This window comes from Phyllostomus hastatus, unplaced genomic scaffold (genome assembly GCF_019186645.2).
Source record: "Phyllostomus hastatus isolate PE091 unplaced genomic scaffold, TTU_PhHast_1.1 phas_contig_210, whole genome shotgun sequence".
Lineage (NCBI taxonomy): Eukaryota > Metazoa > Chordata > Mammalia > Chiroptera > Phyllostomidae > Phyllostomus > Phyllostomus hastatus.
In genome coordinates this window covers 590,624-608,401 of record NW_025333737.1, presented here as the reverse complement: position 1 = coordinate 608,401, position 17,778 = coordinate 590,624, and the positions used below count along the sequence as shown (strand labels likewise).

The 17,778-nt window shown below is 57.4% G+C and overlaps 1 protein-coding gene across 1 annotated transcript; it reads right to left on the bottom strand.

The window, feature by feature from the left end:
- Positions 1 to 1,805: 1,805 nt before the first annotated feature.
- MNT (MAX network transcriptional repressor) lies at positions 1,806 to 17,054 on the bottom strand. Its single transcript, XM_045837243.1, has 6 exons — positions 16,585 to 17,054; positions 11,138 to 11,699; positions 10,514 to 10,555; positions 10,258 to 10,369; positions 5,434 to 5,626; positions 1,806 to 5,262 (listed from the first exon to the last, which is right to left on the bottom strand). The coding sequence occupies exons 1-6, from the start codon at positions 16,655 to 16,657 to the stop codon at positions 4,505 to 4,507; spliced, it is 1,740 nt and encodes a 579-aa protein (XP_045693199.1). The 5' UTR covers positions 16,658 to 17,054; the 3' UTR covers positions 1,806 to 4,504.
- Positions 17,055 to 17,778: the final 724 nt, after the last annotated feature.

The window sequence follows — 17,778 nt, the reverse complement described above, 5'->3', positions numbered from 1 at the left end:
TCTGGTCTAGAAGGCACCGACTTTCCGAGCATTAGGGCCTGTTGTCAACTCACTCCTAGCTGTCCAGGTGAGAAAACTGTTGACACAGGGAGCTCTGCCCCACCCCCACCCCAAAGCTGATCCTGTTGCCTGGAGAATCAATTTCCTCTGCTGTGACTCCACCTGAAAGCTCACCAAAGGTCCCTGATACATTAGGCTGGAAGTGGCCTGGTTCCTTCACACACTCTCACCCAGAAGTGCTGGCCCCGAATGGCTTTCTGGGACCAGAGGGAATCCCAAAATGATGGGGCAGCTGAAGGTAACGTGTGTGGATAAGGAGGAGCAGGAAGTATGAGGAGGGCACTTCAAACATCATGTTGGGGACCCCTCAAATTCTGGAAGTCTCCCGCTCTCACAGAGCACAGCTGGTAAATGGGTTCTTTCTTGGGATTTTTGCTTCCCAATGCCCCCGCGGTAGGCCCCTCTCTTGCAGGCTGCAGCTGAGCTGGGGCTGGTGGGGTCTGTCCTTTGAGCGCACAGTGGGGAATTTCTGCCTTTTTATGATATAGTGATAGCTCTCAGATGATACTGGGTTGTCACTACCAGGGGCAGTCTTCATCTTTGTCCCCAGTGCCCGGCACAGTGTCTGACACCGAGTGAGCACTCAGGAAATATTAAGGAAATAGTAAGTCTAACGGTTGGCAGGTTGGCCTTCCCTTAATTGAAGGCACACATCTCTCCCCAAAACTACCAGCAGAGGGAGCCAGCATCTCACAAGTGAAAGGGGCTGACAGGATTGTGGGGCAATTGGGAGGGACACTGGGTCTGGTCTTCTGAGCTGGCTTTTCTTCAAAGAATAGAACCCCAAGACATTAGTGGCCATCACTCCCTTCCCCAAGGATGACATCCCCAGATCCACCCCAGGAAGAGAAACTGAGTCAGTTCCCGGACTGGGGCTGGGAGCAGGCCAGGTGTCTGGGTGTTAAGAAAGCAGGATGAGGCGCCCACCTGCTCCATAGCTAGGCCGGGCTGATTGCTCTCTCGCCTCCCCACTTATTCCTGAGCTAGCCTGCCAGAGGGCTGGTTTCCCCAAAACTGGGGAGAGAAGATGTAGTTACAGGAACAAAGGCTTTCCAGAACCCGGTTTGCAGGCCCAGCTTAGAACATGCCTTTGATCTCTTCCTCTTCTTGTTCCTTTCCCTGAAAGGACAGTTTTATGGACTCCCCAGTTAACTTGTCCTAACCTGTCCCCCATGAACATATCCCTTCTGGGGTCTCTCACCTTCTGGTGCACAGACCCTCTACCTTTCCCATTAGAGCCTTCTTGAGTTCAAGATTCCCCAGTTCCACAACAGGCCCCAGGGCAGGAAGGCATAAGCTCAGGGAGAACTCTGCACCAAGTTGAGAGGTCGGATAGGCTACAATGGGTACCAGCCTAGCTATGTGACTATAACAGGTCACATAGCTGTCTCAGACCTGTTTTTCTGCCAGAATGAGGCTGGTTCTGGGTTTATTTATTTCACTGTGTTACAAGATAAAACAAGATAGTGTTCATAAAAGTGGTTTGAGGAAGTACTGCAAAAGCACAGGACGACCAGAACTGTAGTTATCAGAGCTTGGTGCGGATTCAGCACTGGCATCAAACCTAAAGGTCCCTAATCTCTTTCTGTAACTGACCAGCGTGCAAGCTGCTTCAGGACCATCCCCTAGATGCCAATGCGGAAAGTACCTGCAGCCTCTCGCTGGAGGTCTTTCCCTGAAAGTCTCTGCCTTCTTTCTCAGCAAAAGGACCCAGATGTTGCAGGCTGGCAGCTCCATCTCAGGTTTCAGTGCAAGTTTATTTCAATTTTATATTTTATTCCAGGCAAGTGCTTATTACATGGATAGTATTCATGTCTCAATACCTAAAGTCTTGGGAGCATGAACAGCCACTAGAATACAGTTCAATAGTAAAAATACAATATGTACAAAAGTAGGGTTTTTGTAGTTTTGTTTTTTTTTTCCCACACAGCAGATGTATCCAAACACATAAAAATCTCTACAGTCTGGGGTCACTACAATTTATATTTCAGGAAACGGAGACACAGTGACCGAGTCCTCACTGTAAACAAGGGCCACCTCTTTGGGGGTTGGGGGTGGGACCCTGGGATGGGGGAGAAGCAGCTGTTCCTAGAGAGCAGGGGTTCGGTGACCCCGCCGCTCCCTCCAGGCATCCCTGCCCTTCTTTGGCCCCCCAAGGAACCAACCTCCCCCTCTCCCCGAGGTAAAGATTCCCAGCCAGTGAGCCACTCAGAACATCAAAAAGTAAAACACGCATGAGAGGTAAGATGTGTGTGTGCGCGTGCGCACGCCCGCACGCGTGTCCCCCAGGCTGGAAGGGCTGGGGGGAGGGGCGGGGCAGGCGGTCCCACAGGGTGAGGATAGACAAGGTCCTGACAGCTCTCAGAAGGGGGGAGTGCCCAAAGGGCTGGGCGGCAGCTGCCCTCTCGGGCACACAGCGTCACAGCATTCACAAACAAAAACAACAGCAACAAAACCCATTGTCACCAATCTGGACAGAGTCATTCGGCACTAGATTCCGAGCCCCCACTGCTGGGGGCGGAGAGGGACTCGGGCAGCGGGCGGATGAGGTATCTGTGCGGCCCGAGGGGAGACTGGCTGACACACGTTCTAACTCTGGACCGGCCTCAGGACGCAGGGAGGTGAGCAGAGTGGAGAGGCGCTTCCCCTGTCTCTGCCTGTTCCCAGGGCGCCAGGCCTGCCCTCCCTTCTTCCCACTGTCATCTCCGAGAGGAGGCTCCCCAGACCACCAGGGTGGGGATAGGGGCTTGCAGGTGCAGGGAGGCAGCGAGCCTATGAAGTGGGAGGCTACGTGCAACTTCCTCCTGGAGGCCTCTAAGGCCACGGAGAGGCCTTCCCATCCCCCACATTCAGGAGACAAATGGGAGGCCAAGCCTCCTGGAAGGTCCCCAGGACCAAGAAGGAACTGAAAGGCTGTCCTTAGACATAAAATCTACTCAAGACCTCTGCTGGGGCACCTCTTGGGGATCCCGGGCCCCAACACTGACCCCCCCCACCCCCCCGCCTGTCAGTGCAAACTTCACATCCAGGAACACTCTTCCTCCGCCTACACAGCAAGGCCATTGGTGAGTGTCCAGGTGGGGAGCCAAGTGTGCACGGCGTGTGTCTGACACAAGGCCACCTGTAATAAATGCCCACATAGAAAGAGAAGCCAGTCTGCCAAGGCAGAGGCAGGGAAAGCAGCATCTCCTACACGCCTGCTCCCCTGGCCTTGGCCCAGTGAAGGACAGCCCTTTCCTCAGAGGAAGGCAGTGGCACACGGCAGCCCCCTTAGAGAGGGCACACTCAACAAAGCCCACCGGAGAAAGGGGGACATTCATAGTGATGACGCTGGAGCCATAGGAGCTGGGGTAGCTGCGGCAGCCCTGCAAGTGCGGCCTTGCCCACTCTCTACAGGTGCCCAGAGCCTATCTGGGAGAGGGCTGGGTTTGAACTTCCTGATTGTCTCAACAGTGTGGCTTCAGGCTCCTGGAACCCAGACCGGTGGCTGGTCCATGTGTCCCAGGTGGCACCTCAAACACCCATCCTTCGAGGGGATGCAGAGCACTGAGCAGAGGCCTGGGAATCAGGGAAGTGTATGCCTTCTGGAAGCAAAAAGACCCACCGGGGTGGCAACAGGGGTCCAGAGCAACTCAGTCCAGACCCAGGCTGGGAGGTGGGGGTGGGGCAAACGATGGGTTCGGCCAAGCCCTCCCTTTCCCACCCCTCCCTCAGCCTGCCCTCTAGAGGCCAGGAGCCCAGTAGTAAGGGTTGAGAGGCTTAGAAGCTTGGCGGCAGCTTGGGGTTTGGTTTACTGTTGGTAGAGAACCATCTTAAACAGTTTCTGCTGTAAGGAATCACAGTGACTGCAACTGGGTAGGAGAGCCCGGGGCTGGGGCTCCCACCTGTCTGGGCAGGACTCCAGACCAGCCACTTCCTAGGACCTGTCACCTGTACTCAGAGCAGGGCCCACAGTGGCCCCCAACTATCTAGGCCAAGTTGCCTCAGTTCAGCGCCCCCCACTTTCCCCTCCAAAGGCCTGGGAAGGGAAGGCCGAGGCTCCGGAGGGGAGGGCCCGGACTCTTGCCACATCACCAGACAAGCAATAGCAGCAGCACAGGAAGGCGGTGGGGAAGTCGGAGAACAGGACGCCCACATGGAATTGGTTTCAGGGAACAGGACGGGAAGGCAGGACTGGCACCAGGCCAACAGGCAGCATGTCCACCAGAGCATGTCTCACCACTTTATCAAGTCCTCGTGCAGTGGGCTGACCCCTACCCTGTGCCCAGCTCCCTGGGGCGGCCCCTCCCTCCCCTGGCTCAGTCTCTGCACCCCCTTCCCCTAGGAGGCCTGGGAGTGAGGGTGGATGGGATGGGCCTGGCTGGAATGTGTGGAGCTGGTGGGAGAGCATGGGGACAGGTCCCCCTCCATGCCCCCACTGGGGGTCTCTTGCGCGGCCTCACCCTCAAGCCAGCTTGAGCGTGCCGACGGGGAAGGAGGGCATGGTGACCATGGTCACAGGGTTGAGCACTGTCTGGCCCACCAGTTGGGGGTGGTGTACCACCTGAGCCCCGACAGCAGGCTTGGCCATAACGGTGGGGGGGGGGCCCAGCCCGGCGGTGCCATTCACTTGCTGGTGCGAGAGGGTGTGGGCGATGTGGCTCACCGCCACGGGCTGGCTCACTGCTACAGGCTGTGGGTACAGGGGAAGCTGGGAGCCAAGGTGGGCTACGTGGTTAAGGGTGGCAGGGTGCACTGTGATGTGGCCAATGGGGGGTGTGGCAGGTGCCAGCTGCACAGCAGGGCTGGGGGCTGAGGGGGCAATGTGCGCTATGTGCTTGCCGCCCGGCCCCTGGAGAACGTGGTTCACAGTCTGGATGACTGAGGCATGGGTCGTGGCAGTATGGGCGATGACTGTGGAGCCCCCCCCAGCCGCAGCCACCAAGTGGGCCGGAGCAGGCACCAATGTTTGGGCAGGGGCAGCTGGTGGGGGGGCAGGGGCTGGTAGAGGTGTCTTCTGCTGTGGCGGAGGTTGCTGCCCAGGGAGGTGGGCAGGAGACAAAGCCACAGGCTGGGAGTGGGGGTGTGGGTGGGGAGGCAGGGGCGCAGGGGCGGTGCTGGGTGGTGGCTTCGGCAGCTCCACGTGGGGGCGATGGCTCAGCTTAGGTAGGCCCAGACCAGCCTGGTCCTCTTCCATATCCTCGTCTATGTTGTCCTCACCCTCTGTGGGGGGACATGAGGACAGGGATAGGTCAGAAGGGCTTGGGAACAAAAGGCTGGAGAAATAGACGGCCCTGGGGGTCTGGGGAATATTATGGGGCTGGTGTGGGCAACACCTTTTCCAGTGGGCAAAGGCCTGGCCAGGAAGCCTGGCAGTTGAGGGGTGGAGCTCACCAGAGGCAGTAGAGGTGGAAGCCTGGTCGTCCTCGGGCTGGCCCGTCTGCCGGAGTACACGGTCGATCTCTAGCACGTCCATCCACTGGCTCAGCTCGTGTTTGAGCTCTGCCAACCGCTGCTGTGTGGCAATCTTCTCCCGCGCCAGCCGCTCCATCTCATGCTCGTATTCCTTCTCCTTCCTCTTCAGCGACTGGAAAGCAGGGCAAGGAAAAGCAGGACACTTTGAGCAGTGACCTCAGGGCCCACAGTACTTTAGACATCCCCCACAGCTACCCTTGTTCCCAAAGCACCTGGTCCACAAGGGCAGGTCTGCAGTGACCAGGAGACCCAGTGTCCCACGAAATGTGGGCTCTCCAAAAGATGCCATCGAAAGAAAGCACAGATTCAGGCCAGTGGCTCCCCATTCTCCCTATCAACTCTGTCCTAAGGGGCTTTGCTCTCTCTTGCGCCATCCACACTCCTAGCAGTACCTCCCTTCATTCTGTCAACCACAAAAGGTGTAACAGATTTCTCAGACATTGCCCAAGGCCTATACCACCATTCATGGTGCCACGATGTCACACACTAATGCTACGAGCTACCCTCTTTGGAACCCATTCCCCAACCAAATGATGCACTTCTCTCCACCTCATCATTCACTAGTCTCCTTAATGTCAGCACCCTTGAGGATGACCCACGAGCCTTTGTAACCCCCTCCCCGCCGCTCTGCCATTTCATCTCCTTGAAGTGCCTCCATCTGGCCCCCAGCAGCTGCTGGCTCTGCACCTCCTGTCCCGATCTCCTGGGTTACTCCCTGAAGTGCCCACCTATGACACCTCCCCAGAGCCTTTACTTTCACACGGCCCACAGCCTCCAGACTCCCCAGGCTGCTGGACAACCCCAAACCCTGGAATGTGCTCCTCCTTTCACATCAGTCCCTGAGTTGCAGTGATCAATGAGAAATGGCTCTTCAGGTGCTGGACAGCACCACTGGCTTGAGTGAAGGCCCCTGGAGAGGCTTCTGTCTTTCACTGCAGATTCCATGTTGCTTCTGCCCCCAAAGAGCTGATGCCACCCACTTCACTAAGAACACCATGGGGAGCTCCCTTACATACCATGCCATCTCTCCTTCAAGTTCTCACAGGTGACCTGGCCCCTAAGATTGACACCTCACGTCAGGGTTGGATGCCCTGCTTCCCTGACTGTGGCACTGCTCCCCCATTAGCAGGGTCTCCAGCTTCCCTTCACTCGGGGCTTAATAGCAGCTCCAAGATGCCAGTTCACGTCCTATTTCTCAGCTCCATTCCACTCCCAAAGTCTCACCTGTCCTCCATGACTTCCTGACTCTGACACTATTAAAACTACCTAAGTTCCACAGGCCTCCCTGTTGTTGGCTTCTCCTTGGCCCAGGCATGTCATGACTGCTGGGTCAGCCAGATGGCACAGGCAATCCAGCCTGGCTGCCTCCTGGGTCTCTGACCTGCGATGCTCCTGAGCTTCTGGCCTCCAAGGATTTGCCAGTCACAGCTAGGTGCACAGCCCACTGGCTCTTCATATACCAAATTTACCCACTGTCTTAGTGTGACTCTCCCAACCCTGTGCATCCAGCTGCTCCCACATAGACCCTCCCATCTCACCACTCTCGGTCTTACCAGCTCACACTCCAAGACTGCACTCGGGCACACACCTCCTCCACTGTCCTCCCCTACCATGCCCTCACCTGTACATCTTCCTGACCTCCACCACACCCCTGAGCATTTAATGAAACACGTTGTGTTTTATCAGACAATGGCTCATATCACAAAATACTTCACAGGAAGTTCTGCAGCAGCCCCTCCTGACTGTTCACTGCCTGTCTTGGGCACAAAACAGTGCCTTCAATTCCACACACCAGCGAAGCCCAACTTCCCCACATTCCCTTTTACGGGCCCTAACTCCTTACATTTCTGACCTCACCAGTAAGAGGTACCTCAAACCATCAGTGCCTGCAGCGCAAAACCCAGATACGGCCTTGTTCTGTAGTAGTCTGAAACCTGGGAGCTTTACACTTCTGTTGCCAGTCCCAAGCCACACATATACCCTCTATCATCTTTGAGATTAATCTGCTTTTCCCCATATTTCTGCCAGAAACATCCCTCCCCTTACCCACACGTACCTGTCTGGCTTCTCAACCCAAGAGGCCAAGGCTAGACATGACATCAGATGAGGCCACATCAATGACAGGGCCTGTGGTGAGTCAACCTTCACTCCAACCTGGCTGCTGGTGGCTAGGAGTGGCCATCCTGAACTTTGCCTGCTAGCTGAGCAGGTAGGCTTCTGGCTCAGGGTAGGAGAACATCAGTGGCCCAAGCTTCCTCTACTTCCTCCACAAGCCTAGGGGCCCCTGGAAAGTTTTCCCAGGGTTTAACTTTAGTCCACATTGCTTCATTTTAAACCTACTGCCTTTCTAAGACTACCTGGATGTGTGGTTTGATATCTAACTACTTCCCTTTCTATCTCTGTCCACTTAACTGTGGCTTTCTTCAAATCCTTCACCATCCCTAAGTCACTCCAGGTCTGGCTGGGGGCTACAGTCTTCCCACAGCTTACTGCCTGGGCACACACCCAAAGCCCTCAGTCTACACACCCTATGTGGTCTCTCCAGCACTTTCTTTTGACTCCCATCTAGTGCCCTGCAGCACCCCCATCTCTTTATGGCAATCATCCTGACCATCTTTCACTCAAAAAAATACACCCTGCTCCCTCCTGAGGGAGAAACTTTGGTCTCTGTTGTGATGCCTGCCCTCTACTTTGCCTAGATCACCCTGAGACCTTCAGGTCTCAGCTCAAATGCTGTGACCTCAGCTACTTCTTTTAACTCCTCAGAACAAATCCTGCATTCTCTGTCTCTTTTATGCCTTCATGACAATCCTGTTGGTTTATAATCTGTCACAAAACCAAACCTATGAGGACGGAGACCCACACTTTTTAAAAGATTGATTAATTTATTTATTTACAGAAAAGGAGGAAAGGAGGGAGAAAGAGATGGGAGAGAAATAGCAATGTGTGGTTGTCTCTAGTTGCCTCCCAACTTGGGACCTGGCCTGCAACCCAGGCATGAGCCCCTATTAGGAATTGAACCAGCAATCCTTTGGTTCCTAGGCCTGTGCTCAATCCACTGAACCACCCAGCCAAGGCCACACTTTTATTTTCAACTCCATACACCATGCAAGCAAGACTCCCTTCCCTAAGTATGTATCTATAAACAAGAACCTTCCTATTTTTCAGTAATGCTAATATTTATAGATATCAATATTCCTAATATTCCATGATGAAGCTACCCCCCCCCCCCCATTTAGCATTACTGCAATACAGAAGAGGAAACTGGTCTTCACAGAAATGTCAGAGCATTTGACCAGGGATTTGCTCTCAGGCCGTATCATTGAAAGACAAATAACTTACACTAAAGCTCAAATTCTGCAAAAACATCCCAGAATTAACCCTCCAAATACGGTCCTAAGCCCAGGGCCAGGACTCTTCCCCTCCCCCTCCCGGGCCTTTCCACAAGCAGGCTGTGCGACGCCCCGCCCCTCCAGGGACACGCGCGCACCCACGCGGACCAGCTTTGCTGCGTCACTCCCGCGGGCCGCACCCTCCCTCCTCATGCTCAGAAGCCCCGCCTCCCACCCAGTCCCACCAATCAGCAGTCCTAAACCCGCCCCTCCCGGGTGCCCGGAGGTGCGCCAGCCCCGCCCCCCTGCCGCCGGAGGGAGGGCGGGGCGGAAGGGCGAACGTTTCCAGGAGGCCGCTGGCTGGGAGCAGTCGCAAAGCAGTGCCTCCGCCCTTCGACGAGTCAGGCAGCGGTTACCTCAGGGCTGTGACCCCACAATCTAGGCCGGGGTAGGGGTGGCGCCCGCTGCTGGCTCACCGCCCCAGCCCCCAAGCTTCTAAAGCACGCCGACAGGGAGACCCGAGGCTCCTCCGCTCCCGCCCTGCCGGGCAGGGAGCCCTAAGCCCCTCCCACTCCCCCAACGGCTTTCTTCCCACTTGGTTGAAGCTGCTGCAGCCGTGCGTGGCAGCCCGCCCCACCCCCACAGTCTCCTTCCCGGCAAGCGGAACCTTCGGCCGGTTTCCAGGGAAACCGAAACTCGGGCAGTCATGGCAACAACAGTCTTATCTGGCGGGCGCACCCCCACCCACGGTACTGCAGTGTCCAAGAGGGCCCCTGGGAAAGACGGAAGGATAGCGTAATATTTCAAGGTTCGGTGTCGTAGTGTCTATTTGTCACCATATCAGACCGCCGCAATTCTTCAACTCCAGGTTAACAGGTCGTGGCACCTAAATGAACTGGAGGGATCTTAACCCTTCTGGGGTGAAAGTGGGGGCTTCAAACGGCGCGCTGCCAAGTGGAAAGAGCCACGCCCAGGAGACCCCACCTACCCACCAGCCTCGGCTGATCTGGTTTCCACCCCGGGGCGGGGTGGAGGCGCAGGGCAGCTCCACGCCCTTTCACCCGTAGTGCACTAACAGCGCCTGGCGACAGAACAGGGACAGGCACCGGGTTTGACAACAGAGCTGCTGGGCCCTGCAGTTGGCAGGGATCCTTGGAGCCACCCCGCGGGGGAGGGTAGCCGAGAGAAGCTCCGCCACTGCCCTCCCTGCGCAGGCGTTTTCCCGCCCGTTCTCCCGCCCCTTGCCGGGCGGGGAGCCCCGCTGACGTCAGCCGGCCATGTGCTCAGCGTCCGCGTGGAGGCGGGCGGGGCCGCGGCGAGGGGCGGAGGGCAGAGGGAGTGGGGAGGAAGCTGGCTCCGCGCTGCGGCCGTCGCCACCGCCTGCCTCCTTTCAGCTAGGCCTCCCCCATACCTGGATGTACCGCAGCGCGGTCCTCAGCACACTCAGATTCGATGTTTTCTTGTCGTCCACGTTGGGGATATTGCGCTTCAGGGTCTCAAAGCATTCCTTCAGATGGGCCCTCCTGAGGAGAGGAGGTCGAGCATCGCTGGTCATCCAGCGCCAGGGGGAAGGGTAGGGGGGCGGTGGGGGAGGGGCAGGAAGGCCCAAGGAGAGCTTAGGGGACCAAGGGTAGAACCAGAACACGCGCACGCGCGCGCACACACACCTGTTCTTCTCCAGTTTGTTGTGGACTTCTCTGGTTCCAATCCTGCAACCCAGACAGACAAGGAGGCTCAAGGCCAGATTAGGCGGCTTTCCTGCCCCCCTCCCCCACCCCCCAAGTGCCACAGGCTTTTTGTTTCTGACTTTGTAAAAGCAGCAAAGGGAGTTCGCTGGTGCCCTGGTGCGTTCACCCCCCGGGAGGGCACATGTACCCTCATAATTTACAAGCTCTTTAATCCTCCATTCCACCTCTCCACCTCTAAGACAGAAGGGCTCAAACGACTCAGAAGAAATAACCAGCAGACCCCAGCCTTCTCAACCAAGAGGCCCATAATGCCACACTTTTCCCAAAGGCCTACAAATGCTAACAGCCCCAGCCTTGGAGAGGATTAGAGAACACAGAAGCCTGAGAACAGAGGGCAATAGCCATTCTCCACTCCTGGGGTGGGAATGGGCATGGGCACACTGAGAATGTCCAAACAAAGGAGGGTGCTTTTGGGTTGGAGAGGCAGAGAGGGCACGATTCCAAAGAGCTAGTTCGGGAGAGTACTTCCTCTTGCACAAACAGCCCAGGGGGTGGGCAGTTCTCTCCATCCCACCAGCCTCAACTCTGCCACACCTCACTCACCCCCCAGGCCTCTTCTTCTGTTCGCTGGATTTGACTTCTTCAGCTGATGCCAACTTCAGGGTCCCAAGAGTGGGTGGGGGTGGCTGCTGGGAAGCCAGCTGGGGCTGGACTCCAGGGTGTGGTGCTATGGTCAGGATTGGTGTAGGGAGGGGCTGCAACGGCTTGGGGCTGCTGGTGGGCTTGGAGTCTGGCAGTAGGGGAGTAGGGGTGGGCACCTGTGGCCTGGTGGGCAGGGGAACAGACTCCTTGATGCTGAGTCCAGGGGTGCTAACCAGGGCTGGCTGGCGAGGCACCAGGGGCAGAGGCTGGGCTGCAGGGGGCAGTGGTGGGGGTGGGGGCAGAGTCTGAGGTGAGTTGGTCACTACTGGAATAGGAATGACGGTCAGTGGGGTTGGGGTGGCAAGTGATGGTGGGGGTGCTGGTGGGGGTGCTGGTGGCGACAGAGGCAGGGGTGGTGCCTCAATGCGGGGTTCCTCCACAGGCAGGGCATGGGCCAGCCTGGCCAGACTGCTGGCCTTCTTCTGCTCCTGCTCCCGCTCCAAGCGAAGCCGCTCCTGCTCCTCTACACAGAGAGAACACAAAGGACGTCATAGCAGGGCCAAGATCCCTGGGCCCCAGCTTCACCTGTCATCTGACCATAACCCATCCTCTTACCTTGTCCAGTCAGGGCTCAGTGACACCTCTGCTCAGACTGAGATACCACAAATACCCACCCACACCCAGCTAGGCTCTGGGCTAAGTGCTGGAGGCACAGCAGTAAACAATGGAAAGGAACCCAGTCCCTGTCTTTGGGGAGCTTAAGGCCTGAAGGGCAGGGGGAGAGACAAGTAACGGACCGACCACCCCACAGCAGCACAAACTAGAAAGCTAGAAGACAGGCATACGTTTTAATAGAGGTTGAGCCAGTCAAAGAGCTCGGGCAACCTTGCACCATTAGTCTAGCATCTCTGCTGAAAGAAACCCCTGCAGGAAAGGGAGTCCTGCTCAGCAGCTGGCCAAGAACAGGGGAAGGAAGTGGCCTCTCCTGTTCCAGAGACCCCACTCTACTGCCACCCTGCCCAATTTGGGGGCCCCACCATTCTGCTTCCCTGACTAGAGGACTGGGCCAGGACCCTGGGGAGCGGGAGCGGGTGCAGCCCCCAGGCCAGGGAGCAGCTGGTCAGCTTGCCCTCCCTCTTGCCCTGGATTCGCCACACTGCTGACTAACCCAGCTGACAGCATGGACACGCCCCAAGCAGGCCACCCCACAAGGGATGGGGCTGAGGGTGAGGTTGCTCAACTGCCCCCCTCAGCAGGAGGGCATCAACCCCCACCAGTCTGCTGCGCTCAGGGGCCCCAAGAAAACTGGATAACTCAAGGCCCTTTGGCCAATCAACAACTTGAGTAAGCCAGGCCTGTTCGGAACCCCTCCCTCCTGCAGAGAATAAGCAAAGGAGGAAGTAGAGGGGGACATGTGGACATGCTCTGAGAGGGGAAGCACTCAGTGGTTTCCCAGCAGCCAGAGCTCAGGGACTGGACAGGTCAGCACTGGCCTCTTCCCCTCTTCCATATCTCCCCTGCCCTTCAGGAAGGGGGGCTGCCAGGCCAGAGCAGGCCTACTCTAGTAAGGGGAGGCCTGGCTCTCCCAGGCCTTTCCAGTCAGTACTGACTTAGGTTACAGCCCCAAAGTAAACCAGCTCTCCACTCCAGCTTCCCACAGAATACACTGGGAAGGAACTTGCTGAGTTCCAGCTATGGAGCCCTTCTCAGGCCCAGCCTTGGACATCCCTAGTCTGCTTCCTTTCCCCCTCAGAATCTGCCCCCTCTCTACCTTCAAGACAAGGCTCTGGAACTCAGAGCCCACCACAGTCCCCACCTCCATTCCTTTGAGCCAGAACCCAAACTTCACTGGCCTTGGGTCAAGCGTTCCACTCTCCCATAAGCAGGGGAAGGGACAGGACCCCAAACCCCAAGAACTGGTGCCCAGGGGACTCAGAATGAAGGCAAATCTCATATTCCCATATTTTAAAGCAACTCCAAAGCTCACCCAGGAGATGGCAACCTTCTCACCTACCCTTTGTCTTCCTATTCTTTCTCTCACAGGTGTCAAAAGAACCCAGGTGAAAGGCCAAAGTCTATCACACCTGGATGAGCATGAAAAACTGGTGGTGAAGAACAGGTGGCCCAAGTCAGATCCAGCCCACCAAAGCTTCCTGCCTGCTCCCTGGCAGCTCTGACTCAATCCCAGCCCAGCAGCTACCCTCTCCCAGTGCCCCGCAGAGGGGAAGACTAAGTGGGGGAAGCAAGCTGGCAGTCCCTCAGGAGCATATGGGTTTAGGCTCTTTAAAATAATGGTCTGCTGCACCCATGGTACACTCCCTTCTAACTCCCACTTATGCACAAACATACTCTGGTACCTCCCCTGGGCTCTGTCCCACCCCTGAGCCCTACCCCCACCCCAGGGAATTTAGCATGACCCCTCTGGAGTGATCCGGGGGCCACAGTATAGAGTATTAGGGATTGTGCTTCCTTCAGTCATCCCCCATCACTCTGGCCCAGGGACTCAGCAGGCACAGGGCTGGGGCCTGAGACATGTACACCTGATAGCCCCAAATTTTCAGGGGCATTCTCCCCTTCTGCATGCTAACAGGGAGCTTGGCACATAAGGCAGCCCAGGGTGCACCTTAGGTCAGAAGCCTGTGGACACTTGGCCAGCTCTCCCTGATCAAGGCAGAAGAGGGTCCCAAAGGAGCCACTTCCACGAATGCTGAAAATGACCAGAAACTCCGGCTGACCACCAGGATGGCCTTGCCCTTCCCTCTCTGCTCTCACAGGTACAGACATCCTCAGGTTCACCACTCGAGTAAATTGACTGCTCTAGGTTAAATGGGGGCAGGCACAAGAGGCTCCCTGTTCAGAGCTGCTCATCAGGTACATAACCTGGGACAGCAGTTCTGGTCAGCAGGTTCCCACTCTTCCCCTTCCCAGTCGGAGGACATACCCTCAAGAAGGAGAAAAAAAAATTCTGGAGATTGAAATCCCATGGCCAGATGTAGCCATCTATACTCAAGTTCTTAGTGTGTATCTGCCTTTCCAGCATCCATCTATCCCTAAGAACCCTGCCCCACCAACAGGCTGTGATAGGCCTCAACGCAGCTCCCTGCCCCTGGTTCTCACCACCTGGGGGAGAGGGCAGGGCTCTGCAACTTTGTAGGAGAGAACCATTCTCAGGTTCCTTCACCGTATTGCACCTATCATCCCTGTCCTTCTTATTTTGGCAAAGGGCAGACACATATCAGGGAGGGGGGTGGTCTTCTTTTCCCCATATGGCCAACTAGACTGCAGGTAAAATAAGGTTTAAATGTTTCCCTAGGACAAGGTTAGGGTCGATCATGTTCACCTCTAGCACAGTGCCTGGTACGCAATGGGGACAAAATAGGTATTCTTGAATTGCATTGTGCTGATGATGGCAGCAGGTGACTCAGTCTCTCCAAAATCTTGTGCACATTCCTCCCCCTGCCAGTGGGCACGTAGGAGTTCTTGGTGACTACCAGCACTATTCACCTCCAGACCCAGCTCTGGACCCCCGAAGACAAGGGGGAGGGGCAGTGTGTTGAGGTCTCAGCCCATCAATTTCGAGAAACCCAAGCATCTTGGTCTCACATTTTTCCAGCGAGGGGTTTCTGAGCGACCTTGAGAGGCCAGTCGACCCAACTAGGTCAGCGGACCGCCGCTCCCCTGCTCTTGGCATGCTGCTACTCCCCCCCACCGGGCCGCAGCGGCTGCAGGCGCGCGTGCCCGCGAACATGCACACATAACACACACTACTACCTCCTGCATGACTCATCACTGAAGCAACAATAGGCAGAGAGAAAGGAAAGGAGGGCGAAGCGAAATCTCTACCACAACCAACCTGGCTGAAGGGTTGGGAGGGGGAGGTTTGGAGAGGGCAGGAGTCCCCGGATACTGCCCGCGCGCGCGCGCACACACACACACACACACACACACGCGCGCGCGCGCGCGGACTGATACAGGCCTGAGGCCTTGGCAGCCGTCCGGAAAACGGAGGTCTTTATCCCAGTCCCTATTTCTGTAGCACCCTAAAGCTGAGGACCATAAACAAGGGCGCGTGGGCATACGAAGCATCCGAAACCTTTCCTCTCATCCCTGTCGAGGGAGCTGCTAAGTTTGCCCCCTCTTAGCTGGGCTCATTCCACAATGTGGTCGGGGATTTTGCCAGGAGGTTCTCGTGAGAACGTTTTGGGGTCAGTGGGAATATGTGAGCTCTAGGTGTCCTGTTTCTCCGCAATTCTAAGGATTTCCCTCTCCCCATGATCAAAAACAGGAGCTTGAGGCGAGAATTAACAGGTGAGCTCGGCTTCTCCTTCACAGGGTAAAGGCTCGCCCGGAGAGATGCCCAGCGCCCAAAGCCAGAGCTCAACCGGGCGCCAGGACCCTGGCCAGCCCCGCCCAGGCCCCGCCCCGACTGAGCGCGAGGCAGCAAGAAGGGGCCGGGCCCAGCCGTCCCTAGCGGGAGTGTCCCCAGTGCACGTGGTCGGGGGCGGGGTTCGTCCACGTCACCACCCGGTGTAACCAACGGGCTTGGTACGCACACACACGCAACATTCCAGCCGAGAGCGGGTATGGAACGCGAAGACAAGCCACATTCCACATCGGCTAAAGTGGGGCGCAGAAAGGGGGGGACCAGGGACTGCCCTCAGCGACCTGAAAGCCGTTTTTCAAACACCCAATCAGCCCGCTCTTACCCAAACCCCTGACGCGCGACCTAGCCCAAGCTCTGGGAGGCGGGGTCAGGCGGGGCTGGCCAGGATCATAAGACACGCGATGTCATTTCATTCTGCAAAGGCCGCCTCCGCCCCAAGTGGCGCGTAGATCTGCCGGGAGCACCCCCCGCACCCTCCCATAGGGCCAGGGAAACCGAGGAGTTGCTCCGCCTAGAGTAATTCCTAGCCCCCACTCCGTTACACACACGCCCACTCGTGTGCACTCTACACTCGCCCGTGTACACATCCGTTCATCCGCTCTCCTCGAGGCTCCTATCACACATCTCCCGTGCACACACGCACGCACACGCGGGTCTGCCACCCCTACGCAACACCACTGCTCACCCCACCCCACCCCCGGCTCACATCTTCAGAGCTACCGGGGGCACCGCTGACCCATGCGAAAGAAGCCCCCACGAAAGGTGCACAAGGGGTGGCAGGCAGCTGCGGTGGCGCTCACAGGAGCCGGGTCCTTCGCTGCATGTTAATGAAGTCATTAATTAATTTTACTGCCCACAACACTCCTCCCTCCCCGGGCGGCGGCTCTTGCGCCAAGCCTTGCGCTACCCGGTTTCGCGGGCCGCCCGGGAGGAGATCCAGCCTGCGGTTTTGGCGTGGGTTTGGGGACTGGGGTCGTTCGCCTCCCCTTTTCCCGTGCCCCAGGGGCCCAGCCCGACCGCTCACCACGTGCTCTCTGTTGTTGCTGCGCTTGCCATTCCAGGAAGCGGGCCGCCTCCAGTAGCGTCTCTATGCTCATCGCGCCGAGAGCTGCCGGGGGCGCGCCGGGGCCAAGACTGCGGCCCGTGAGCCAGGCACCGGACAGGCTGGCGGACTGGCAGGAGGGAGGGATCACCTCCGGGGGGCGACAGGGCTGGGCGGCGCAGCGCACTCCGCAGGGAAGAACGGGGGAGCACCGGGGGAAAAAATCAATGTCTTCCAAAATTTTGCAAAATGTAATTTGCAAATTTAAAATAATTTGATGCAAAAAAAAAAAGGCGGCACTACCTCCCTTCTTCCCCTCCCTCTCTTCCTTCCTTCTAGTGCCTCCCGCCCCGCGGCCCCCAGGAGTCCCGCCGACAAGAAAAGGCTTTGCAACAAGATGGCGAGGAGGCACCGACACACACAACAAGGGAAGGAGCCGCGCTGCCCCCGGCCGCCGCCCCCGCTACTACACCGGGGCCGCAGCCAAAGCCCGGACCGGAGCCCCCACCCACAGGGCCGCGGCGTCTCACGGAAGGAGGGGCGGGGTCGGGAGCAAGCTGTCCCCGCCCACTACTTGTACGGCGCGAGCACACGTGGTCTGGGTAGGGGTGGGAGAGGCTCGAGCCTGGTTCGCGCCCTTCATTTCCGTTTTCCCGCCTCGCCCCGCCCCGATTGCATCTCACAAGTTGAGCAAAGGTTGTGTGTTTGGGTCATTCACAACGAGATTTGCCCTGCCGGAGGGAAGGGAGGACGGAAAAGTCAACACTTAAGTTAGCTCAAACAAGGACATTCTTGGTTAGGGAAACACTGGGATGGTAGGTACCAGCCGGATCCCTGAGTCTCCTCTCACTACCCACACGTGACCTAATTCCTGCAACCACCCGGCTGTCGCAATTCCTCTGGGATCCACCCCTGGGCGGGGCTGACAGCAAGAGGTCGACAGAGAACTGGCGGAGGGAGCGGAGTGGCGATCCGACTCCACATTTTGTCTCCATTCCTCCCCCCGCAGTACGTTAGCATCCTATTAGTCGACGTCACCGGGCCCTGGGCCAATGGGCAGGCAGGACAACACGGCATGGAGCAGCTCCACATGGACACCCCGGGCCGCCAGCCTTCTGTTTAAAGGGCCAGTGTTTAGTAGGGTCACATTCGTGGGCTGCTGTTTGAGCGAAGGGT

Coding starts and splice junctions, on each gene's coding strand:
- MNT (XM_045837243.1), bottom strand. CDS start 16,657: ATGAGCATAGAGACGCTACTGGAGGCGGCCCGCTTCCTGGAATGGCAA. Junction 10,370..10,513: donor AACAAACTGGAGAAGAACAG/GTGTGTGTGCGC, acceptor TCCTCTCCTCAG/GAGGGCCCATCTGAAGGAAT. Junction 5,627..10,257: donor CCGCGCTGCGGTACATCCAG/GTATGGGGGAGG, acceptor CCTGCTTTCCAG/TCGCTGAAGAGGAAGGAGAA.